General features: G+C 41.1%; 1 protein-coding gene across 1 annotated transcript in view; it reads right to left on the bottom strand.

The window, feature by feature from the left end:
- Positions 1–5,708: 5,708 nt before the first annotated feature.
- The window catches only part of LOC118597235 (protein SMG5-like), a 45,867-nt gene continuing 40,152 nt past the window's right edge, over positions 5,709–11,423 (bottom strand). The window contains exon 3 of the mRNA XM_036208611.1: positions 5,709–9,113. Coding sequence (XP_036064504.1) covers positions 6,142–9,075 — 2,934 coding nt within the window. The 5' untranslated portion in view covers positions 9,076–9,113 and the 3' untranslated portion in view covers positions 5,709–6,141. The remainder of the gene's footprint in view (positions 9,114–11,423) is intronic.

Genomic DNA, 11,423 nt, shown 5'->3' with positions numbered 1-11,423 from the left:
TAAAGAGCCAAAGAGAGCGATGATGATGGAGGTCAACCAGGAGTGCAGGCAAGGAGACCAGTTGGGAAGATGTGGCAATTTGTCAACTTGTGCTCAGGCGGAGTTGGGTTAGGAAAATGGATTGAGGTGATCCCTCAAAGGAACTTTGAATAAAGACATTCCTTCTAGGCTGCACAGCAGGCACTGTCACTATCTCCTCTCCCATCTTGCAACACTTTGTACCAAAATGCATTTGGTATATATCAGCATCTAGAGAGAAGTGGGCTTTCTTCAAAGATGAGCATATGTCAGCTTTTCATTAACCTACTTCAGCAAACATAATATCTGGAATTGATATGTTTAAAGCCATCTATAAATCACTATCATTATTTACTTGTATACTCCAAACATTAAGATATTGCCATTGAAGTATAATGCTTACCTTCACATATTAAGTTAGTTAAGCTAAAGCACAATATTTTTAACTGAACATTAACATTGTTGTAAGGATAATTTTTCTATGGTTAACCCTTATGGGCAGCCAATATTATATAAGGGAGATTACTTCAACAGATGAAATGGTCCTCACTCAATCAGTTGGAAGACTATAAAGGCCTCAAGAAGAGAATTATGGTGTCTCTGAGGGGAAAAGGAATTTTGTCTCAAGACTGAAACATCAGCTTCTATCCAAGAATCTATGTCCTATAGATTTCATATTTGTCAGCTACAAGCTAATTCCTTGAGAATACTATGTATGCTTCCTGTTTCTATATACATATGTGTGTTTACTTATAAGTTGTTTTCATTGAAGGACAGTAGAAGAATGTAATGACTGTTCAAACAGGTAATGTCAATTACAAAGCCTAGAGGGGAAATGAGCTAATATTGGTAGGAACAATAGTTTTATTTCTAAATATATTAAATTTCAGATATATGGAAAAATTCAGCAGAGATACAGAGAGAGCAAATGAAAATATAAGGAAGGTTTAAATTCATAAGGGAATTTATTGTTCAAAATATATGACTCAACAATAGTATAGTTTTCCTGTTCCTACATGACACAAATCGTAGTAAGGCAGAAATTTATAAACTATAGCAAACACACACACACACACACACACACACACACACACACACACACACACACACAAGCTTACTAGCTGTAGTCATTATCTAAACATGAGTTACCTCCAAACTTATTCTAACCAAAATGTAAAATTTCCCATTTAAAGACAACCCAGTGTCCTCACACCTAAAACAATTTCTTCTTAGGTTCTTCTCAGTGCACAGATGAAATCTATTGTCATGGTTCCAATGATTCTGCCTACCCTGAGACAAGTAGATAAAGGCAGAGCAATAGGATAGGGCAAAAAGGCAGCTGTTCTCTGTTCTCCACAAGATCTCTCAGCTATTCCTGACATTCACAGAGACATCATAAGACATCGTTGACTATCATAAACTTTTGGTGCTGGCACGTGATCAAGACCTGCTTATGACAGATTGACAGCCATATATATCTAGAATGGAATATGAGTTAAGTCACTGAGTAGCTGCAGGGTTTTGCACTGACTTCCCCTTCTGATCTATACAAATATGATTCCTTCTTACACTCTAGAGCAAGGAGAAAGTTAGAAAACAGTTTTCTCATGACCTTTGAAGCAGAAGCTTTATCTGATGACAATCTTTCATGCATTGAACAACCCTGCCTTCTTCAGAAAATCATGTCAGGACCTCCTATTCCCCTGGGAGGTGGCACAAACTCCTACCACAATGATGTTGTGTTCAAGCACCAGGGACAAAGCAACCATGGACTGAACCCTCTGAAACTCCATGTACTCTCTGGGTGATTCAAAGATTCCTCTTTTGAAATTCAATGGATTTCTGAGCTCTAAAGCTGTGTTTCTTGGGGCAAGATGCAGAATTGTGTGTGAAACACCTATCCAACAAACACTGATGAGCATAAGACACTGGGGGAAATGTTAGAGGAACAAAAATAACAAGCTTGATTCTTCTTCCTTTGAAGAGTGTCCAGGCTAATGGATGGGGAAATTTTTGCTGAAAATTAAACATGGGCCCTCATGAATGAGAATCAAGCACTCACTCTTGCACTTTGTCCCATTCATATAAATAATTTAAATTCATCAACTGCTCTGCATGGAACTTACCTTAGTGAGGAGGGAATTTTCAAGAGAGCCCTGGATACAGAAGCCACAATGTAGGGTTCAAAAAATATCTAAGAAGAAAGTGAAGCAAGTCAATGTAACTTGATAGATTAACTTTTGTTGGGGAAACAGAGAATTTATGGGAGAAACAAGTCCAAAGAAAAGGTATGTGTGGCTGTTTGTAATAGTTGAAGCCTTTTAAAATATGGCAGGCTTGAGCTTATCAGCAGTTCAGGAAGAAGCCAATTTTTCTTGATATCAGAAGCAGCCATAACATGTAAATGGAGGACAGAAGAAATAAAGTATAGTAATATGTAGTTCATAGTGTGAAGGAGAAAAAAGAAAATATAGTTTACCAAGCTGGGAGGTCCCTGTAATCCCAGCATTCAGGAGGCTGAGATAGGAGGGTTATTACTTGGAGATGGTGTGGGAATCAGAGGGATCCCTGAGTGCATGTGTCTTGTTGACATGGACATAGCCTCAGACCTATGGAAGGGGCAAAGCCTTCCTGGGTCAGGCTCAACATGGATCTTCTTTTGGTCCAAGTATATGTGTCTACAAATTATTGACCAAGTTTGTGTGAAAACTATCACCTGCTGCTTATTCTTCCTCAATTGTTTACAGCTTGAAAATGCTCGTCTAGAGAAACCTCCCACCAAGAGTAGCTAACCCTGCCCCACCAGGCCTGAGGTTCCCAGGTGTAGAGTGAGTTAATCTCTCCATCAGAGTGCCAGACACAGCCCACCTGATACCAGCTTTTCTGTGCCTGTGTCTGGTCTTTCTTCATTCCCTTACCACTCCTAGTTAGGCAAGGTACTAAGCTTTGCGTGGCACAGCACTATGGAGAAGCCCAGCCTAAGCTACAGAGAAAGTTGCTTCAACAACAAAAGCAATGTTTCAGGTCTTTTTTATGTGTCGCATTTCTCTGCTTTGCTCTTCTAGTGCTTTGAAGAAATCCTGTGGGATAATGCTTTTGTACACTAGTTTAATAAAATGCTGATTGGCCAGTAGCCAGGCAGGAAGTATGGGCAGGATAAGCAGACAAGGAAAATTCTGGGAAGAGAAAGGCTGAGTCAGGAGAAGCCAGCCCACTATCCAGGGAGTAGCATAATGACACACAGGTAAAGCCATGGAACATGGGTGACATATAGATTAACAGAAATGGGCTGAGTTTAAGTGTAAGAGCTAGTCAGTAGTAAGCCTGAGCTAATGGCTAAGCAGTTTTAATTAACATAAGCTTCTGTGTGTTTACTTGGGTCTGAGCAGCTGCAGACTGGGTGGGACACAGGAAAACTTCAGCTACAAAAAAGAGTGCTTATGCTCAGACCAAAGTGGAAAGACAATAGAAACAAAGTGAACACATAATTTCCAGACAAGTTTCCACTGCTCCATTCATTGAAAGAAAGGTGAATGAGTTAGAAACTATCCACAGATGTAACAGACTTATTGAAATTACATAGATAATGTGGGCTAAAGGAGATGCCTTCAAAACTATGTCTGAGAATTTGTGGAACACTATAGGTTCAATCCCCTTGTCTGCAATACTACCTCTAGGAATTTATTCTAATTATCGAGGATATATACAATAATTTGTTTATATTATTTATAATGGGACACAAAAGCTTTAAAAACAAATGTCAAAAATAGGAGACTATGTATTGCATTTCTATATGATGGTCATTTTAATATAAGAGGTAAGAAAATTATCATAATACACTTGATGAAAACTATGTGCTCTAAAACTTAAAATGTGTCTTTTTTCCTTGAAAATAAACAATATTCTATGACAATAACTCTTAAAAACTTGATATCCATATGCACATGTAAGTTATTTAGTATGTGTTTATCATTTTTTGTTTTCTTTGGAGATGGCATCTTAATGTGTACCTTAGACTCTTCTCCAACACACAATCCTGCCTCTGCCTCCCCAGTGCGGGTATTGAAAGCATACACCTAGTATATGTATATATTTTACTTAGTAAAAGATTCTGCTCATCTATCATGAAAATAATTCAAAAGATAACAAAAATCCTAATCATATGATTAATTTAATATTAAAAGTTGGAAAAGAAAAAATACTTAAACACTGATAGAAAGCAGCTATTTAAGGAGACAAGTAAGTAAATATAATAATATAAAATGTTTGTAATTTGAAGTAGGCTAAAAAGATGCTTATCTGGGGTTGGAGAGAAGTTTTGATAGTTAAAGCACTTGATTTCAATGATAAGGACCAAATATTGGATCTGCTGAGTGCATTTAAAATCACATGCAACAGCCCATGACCTGAGAAGAGAGAAGGGAGATGCTCTGGGGGTTTACAGGTCAGTTAGCCTGAGGTATGCTGTGGCAAATAACAAAAGACCCTGTCTTAAAGTTGAAGATAAGGACCAACACCCGAGGTTATCCCCTGACCCCCAAATATGTGCTACGGCACAGGCGTGCACACCCTCCTCACACACAAACATGCACACACACATAAAAGACCCTTATCCAATATTAATTATAGAATTTTTAAAAAGCTATGTATTCAGGGGAAGCATGAGAATATAAATAAAATATAAGAAATGGGACAGTCAAGTGAGATGTTACTTGAGTTTGTTTTTAATTTGCTAAAAATTTTTCTAATGGAAGTAATAAAATGTGAAAGCAGTTTAAAACTTGAGATGGTGGAAGAACTGAAAGTTTGACTGAGAGACTGAATTACAAAGAAATAGGATTAAAATGCAGAAGTGAGGAAGAAGTGTGAGCATTATCTGCATGTGTGGGGACCAACTGGATGGAGGCTGCGTGTATAAGGAGGTCATAGGACAGAGGGAAGGAATACCTCCATCATGTGGAATCCTGAAAGAATATACTTGTGGTGATACTTAATATGTATGTCAATAAATAAAGCATGCCTGGAGATGAGAGAAAACAGCAAGCCATTTTAGTAAACATAGAAGTCAGGCAATGGTAGCACATGCCCTTAATCTGATCACGTGGCAGGCAGGGTCTCTGTGTGTTCAAGGATACATTAGGGAACAGCCAAGTGTGTATCCCCAGTACCAACCATAGAGTCCTGGAGGTCTGTACAGACTGGCAGGGTCAAGGAAGTAAGGTAGCTGGGGTAAGAACCGATGAGAGGGCAGAACAGCAAGGCAATAAAGGCATGGATAAGACAGGAAGTAGCCCTTTTTGGTAGATGCAGAGCTGGAGAGGTAAGGTTGGTGGCTATCACTATTTCCCTGATCACTAAGGCTTTCACCCCTATATCTGGCTCTGTGTTTCTTATTTAGTAAGACACTTTAGAAGTTCGTCTACATACTCCAGTTGATTCCATGTGATGCAGAAGATTGAGAACAACTCCCAAAAGATATCTTGGAGCCAGGAAAAAGCAAAGAATAACTCCACAAAAATAAAAGTTGAAAATCTTTCAACAGGTGTAGGTCAAAAGGCTAATATTGTACCATGTGATAGGCATTCCCAACTTACCCAAGGAAGAATGGAATCTTCCAATCCTGGGGGCTATTTCAATCATGCTTTCTTAGACATAACCAGGAATATCAATAAAGTTCACTACCAGCATCATGAAATTTTAACTTTATATTTATTGAGTTTAATAGATGGCAGAGACATGCCTTCAATAGCAGACCTGGCCCACCATAACAAAACAATATACATAAAAGTTGTTTGTCACAAAACAGAGCTAAGTAAATCACAGATCATCCACGAAGCTGTATTTGGACACTGAAGTGATGTCTGAATTTGCTGCTTTGCCATAAGATCACTTAACAATGAGTTAATCTTGAGCTTCATATCCGAGGAAGCGTAATACAGAGCTAAGACGGCCACGAAGGTCACAGGAAGGCCTCTGAAAGCTGACACACTACATTCTACCTAAGGTAGATACAAATACTCAAGTACACACTGCCTACCTCAGCATTAGGTGCTTATGACAAAGAAACACACTGAATTGGAGTGATAAGCGCTGAAGGACAAGGGACAGGAAGATGTGAACAGGTCAGCTGATCACTTTCCATTCTTTGTGGAAGTTCAGGATGTTCTTGATTTCCACACCAGCTTCCGTTGCCATCCCCAGTACCAACTGCAGTGGGTATGAGAAATTCCTAGGATGATCCAAACAGACACCAGTAATGATAGTCACCATGCTACTGGGATCCAATATTCCTGGCCTGGATGAGTCCAGCAGACTTTTGCAGAACTCAAGAATATTGTAGAGGTCCCAGGCATCGGAGTCTTGTCTAGTCATCCTGGGCCTCACCAACCTCTTGGACACAAAGGACTGGCAGAGAATGTACTGGTTCCTTCTCTTTAACTCATCCTCTAGGAAAGTGATGGCGGCCAAGGCTCTGCGATCCTCCCACTTTAGGATGTACAGTGTGTCAACTACAACCTTAGGTATGATAAGAAAAAACTTAGCGCTAGTGGCTAGTTTCTGTATCACTGAAAGATGCTCACAGAGGGCCCTGGGGTCAGGGAAGAGGTAAGGGGTCAACACGGACCGAGTCTGGGGACCTCGGAGGGTCTTCTCTAGCAGTGCTACTTCCCTCTGAAGCCAAAGCTGGACTATGTCTTTGGAAAACCTGATTCGTGCAGCCGTTCTTGGAAGTTGCTGAGGTGGATCTTCTGACCTTTCAAGGGTACTGCTCACAAAGACACCCAGCTTAGAATCAAAGCTCAAGAACTGTCCAGGGAGTCTAGTTGCAAAGTGACCAAAATTTCTGAAGAAACAGATACGGACGATAACTTCTTCCTGGTTGGTGAGTGGAGGTGGATCCTGCCCTAAGCCTACCCTACCCTGAGACACTTGAGGAGGAGGCTGCTGGAACATGGCAATGTCCTCAGGGAGCTGGAGGTACTTGGGAGTGTGTGGCCATCGACAGCTCTGCAGTAACTCCTGGAGATGGTGAGACAGACCAAGGCCTGGATGCTGAAGGTCTCCCACTGAGGGCAACAGGTTCAGCAGCACACAGAGGTGGTCCCACAAGCTAAATACACTCCTCCAATGTGACAGGAGGAGGCTGTGATTGCTGCGGAGCCAGCTCAGGATCACCTTGATGGTAGGCAACAGTCCCTCTGCAGAAAGAATGTCCAGTTTCCATTGAGTGGTCTGGAGATTGTTGTTCTGGGAAATGGAGGGCTTCTGCTCCCAAGAGGAGTCCATATAGAACTCTGTATCAGGAAAGCTGCTCATCTCACCCTCAGTGCACAAAGAACTGCTGACAGCAGGACTTGGCTCAGACTGAGGTGTCAGAACGTTGTGACTAAAGACAGGCGCCAAGGGCAGGCCATGTTTCCCTTGGAGTTTTTGGCTCAAAGGAGCTGGCAGGCTAGAAGATAGAGTTGTTTTCAAGAGATCAAGGAGACTGTCGGGAGGTATGTACGTCTTCAGTTTGTTTCTAGAATGGGCAGCTTTAGGTTTGGATGTACCTCTGCTCTTCTGAATTGCATCTGAGCTCAAGGAGCCAGTCCCTTCTTCATCTGTAGTGTCTGAGTGGGATGCTTCACTGCTTGTGTCTGATTGGACCTGGGAACTTAAGGATGTGTTTTCCTCTTCCTCTGTCTCATCTGAGTCATAATCAGAATGAAAACCAGCCTCACTCTCCCTAGAAATACCAGACCACCCATGGCTTTTCTGAAAGTTGCTGTTCTGGAGCCCGGGAGATGGAAAATCTTGATGTTGCTTTCCAGGTTCTTTCTCCCAGCATCCATCACTGGAAGAAACCTCTTCTGGATTCAGCTTCCTCCTCTGCAGCTCAGCCTGGATCCGCGTGTTCACATGTTGTACTAGATGAGAGAAAAGAGTCAAGGTAAAGATGACAGCTGGTTTTTGCTGTTTTGAGCCTGATTTCCTCAGGCTGTGCACATTCATGAGGCAAAGAGCCACCATGTGGAAGATGAGGAAGTCCGGGAGAAACAGATACCCTTTAGGAGGTTTCTCTTCTGTGGAAGCTTGGCATAGGCCAGATTGACAAGGCCGATAGGAAAGACAGAGACGAAAGTCTTCGAGAACCAGTTGGCACAGGGCTATCAGCCTTGCGGCTTTGAATTTCCTCTTAGGCTGCAAGAGACTCTGCAGGTAGAGGAAGCTAACCAGAAGCCTTCTGTTGTCCCAACACTGCCTCTGGCTATGAGACAGTTTCCTTCCCTGGTACCTCTTCAGACAACTGTACCTCTTCCCGGCATGATCATAGAGCCGCTTGAGGTTCCAAGCTGCTCCTTTAAAAGGCACTTCAGAATGAAGACAGCGCTGATAGAAGTAGGTGGCTTCGAGGTCGTAATATTTACTCCCCACAAGAGCGCCCAGTTGGTTGAAGGGCATTCCCATATGCGGGGCCACTGACAAGGCTCTGTAATAGCATCTCTCTGCCAAGTTCTTGGTGGCCAGGTCTAGGAATTCATGCTGATAGCGAAACAAGTCCCCCAGGTAGAGCAGGCAGCGATGACAGGCCATGCGGGCCCAGGAAGCCTCTTCTGCTGATGTGGGTCCCACTTTCTTACAGCCAATCAAGTGGATGGCGCTGTGAGGCCAGTCTATGTAGCTCTGTAACCTCAGCTCATAATGACCCTGAAGGAATAGGAAGAGATGCTCATAGAACCTGAGGCCAGCCTTCAGGTGAGCCTGCAGGGGCCCTCCCCAGTGTTGGAAAGTGTCCATTTGTTTCTTATTGGTCTTCATGAGCAGCATGACAACATCAGAGTATATTTTCCTCCATAGGAGCTCTTCAGCCTTCCTACCATAAACCACCGGATGTAGGAACATGAGTCTAATACAGGCTTGCTGAACCATCTCTCTGAGAGCCAGGATGTGTGGCTTGAACACTTCTTTGTGGGCATTTCCTTTTTGAAGGAAGAAATCGAGTCGCTGAGCTGCCAAGCAGACTTCCTGGTAGAGGAGTCTGGCCTTCGGGGTTTCTTCCTGGTTTCTCTCCATGAGGCTGGGTTCTTTTTGAGTGGTGCTTACAGTGTTTCCTGAGAAAAGATTAAAACAAGCTATTAGTGTTCACCCAAAAAGACTGAAAATAATGTCAATGAGAACAATGAAGTTGGAGGGGGTACTTTTCTTCTCTCACTAATAAAAATATTTAGTTTTGTGTTCTTTACTTAGCAACCCTGTTCATAAGTTTATTTCCTCAGAATTCATTCCTATCAACAGTCAAACCTATGTGAATAAGGGGTTCCTTCCAAATATAGCTCTAATAAAGGAAACTCTGGAGTACATACATTGAAATTAACCTAAACAGGCAGGCCCCAGGAGCCAGACAGCAGGTGAGAGACCTGCAGATAGGTCGCCCCACCATCACCGCAACCTACTAGACTCTGTCCCCACAAGACCCACACCACCACCCAACCCCACTGACCACAGCATCCTGCCACTGCACAGCCCTCTCCCACACCATCACCAGGGTCTATGGGCACAAGTATCAGCTACACAAGTTGGAAGAACAGATGGGTAAACACAATGTAAGAACACATTCAACAATATAGAGAGCAATATGACACCACCAGAACCTAGTGACTCTACAACAGTAAGACCTGAACATCCCAACACAGATGAAACAGAAGAAAGTGACCTTAAGAATAACTTTATGAAGATAATAGAGGCCCTGAAAGAAGAAAGGAAAAATCCCCCTAAAGAAATTGAGGAAAAGACCAACAAAAAATGGGAGAAATCAATATGTCCCTTAAAGAAAGTCAAGAAAGCCAAGAAAATAAAATAAAATAAAATAAAAACAATCAAACAGGTGGAGGAAACAGTTCAAGACTTGAAAATTGAAATATGGGGATTAAAGAAAACACAAGCTGAGAGAATTCTGGAAACAGAAAATCTGGGTAAGCAAATAGGAAATATATAGATGCAAGCATCTATAGCAGAATACAAGAGATGAAAAAGAGAATCTCAATTGTTAAAGATACTACAGAGGAAACAGATTCATCAGTCAAAGAAAAATTTAGATCTAATAGATTCTTAACACAAAACATCCAGGAAATCTGAGACACCATGAAAAGACCAAACCTAAAAATAATAGGGATAGAAGAAGGAAAAGAATTCCAGCTCAAAAGCACAGAAAATATACTCAACAAAATCATAGAAGAAAATTTTTCCTACCTAAAGAAGGACATGCCTATCAGGGTACAAGAAGCTTACAGAACACCAAATAGACTGGACCAGAAGAAAAAGATCTCCTCACAATATAATAATCAAAACACTAAACATACAGAATAAACAAAGAATATTAAGAGCTTCAAAGGAAAAAGGCCAAGTAATATATAAAGGCATACCTATGAGAATTATACCCGATTTTTCAATGAAGACTGTGAAAGCCAGAAAGTCCTGGACAGACGTTTTGCAGACACTAAGAGATTATGAATGCCAGCTCAGAATACTATACCCAGCAAAAGTTTCAATCACCATAGACAGAGAAAACAAGATATTCCATGACAAAACCAGACTTTAAACAATACCTATCCACAAATCTAGCCCTACAAAAATACTAGAAGGAAAATTCTAACCCAAGGAAGTTATGTGGACCTATAAAAACAGGCAATAGAAAATCTCACACCAGCAGGTCCCAAAGAAGGGAAACACACACACACTACCAACAACAACTAAACCAAAAAATAACAGGAATTAACAACTATTGACCATTAATATCCTTTTATATCAATGGACTCAATTTTCCTATAAAAATAGACTAACAAAACACATATGAACACAGGAGCCATCCTGCTCCTGCTGCATATAAGAAACAAACCTCAAATTCACAGGCAGGCATTACCTCAAAGTAAAGGGTTGGGAAAAGGTTTTCCAATCAAATAGACCTAAGAAGCAAGCTGGTGTTGCTATCCTGATATCTAACAAAATAGACTTCAAACTAAAATTAATCAAAAGAGATTGAGAGGAATATTTCATATTCATCACAGAAAAAATCCATCAAAATGAAGTCTCAGTTCTGAACATTTATGCCCCAAATACAAGGGCACCCACGTTTGTAAAAGAAACATTACCAAAACTTAAATAACACAGATCACACATACTAATAGAGGGAGACTTGAACACCCCACTCTTATCAATGGGCAGGTCTGCCAAACAAAAACTTAACAGAGAAACTAACAGATGTTATGACTCAAATGTACTTAATAGACATCTACAGAAAATTTCTCCTAAACATAAAAGCACCTCATGGAACCTTCTCTACAAATGACCACATAATTGGTCACAAACCAAATCTCAACAGATCCAAAAAAAAATTGGAATAGCCCCCTGTATTTTGTCAGATC

This window comes from Onychomys torridus, chromosome 16 (assembly GCF_903995425.1).
Source record: "Onychomys torridus chromosome 16, mOncTor1.1, whole genome shotgun sequence".
In the NCBI taxonomy this organism is placed as follows: domain Eukaryota; kingdom Metazoa; phylum Chordata; class Mammalia; order Rodentia; family Cricetidae; genus Onychomys; species Onychomys torridus.
This window is presented reverse-complemented; position numbering and strand designations above follow the sequence as displayed.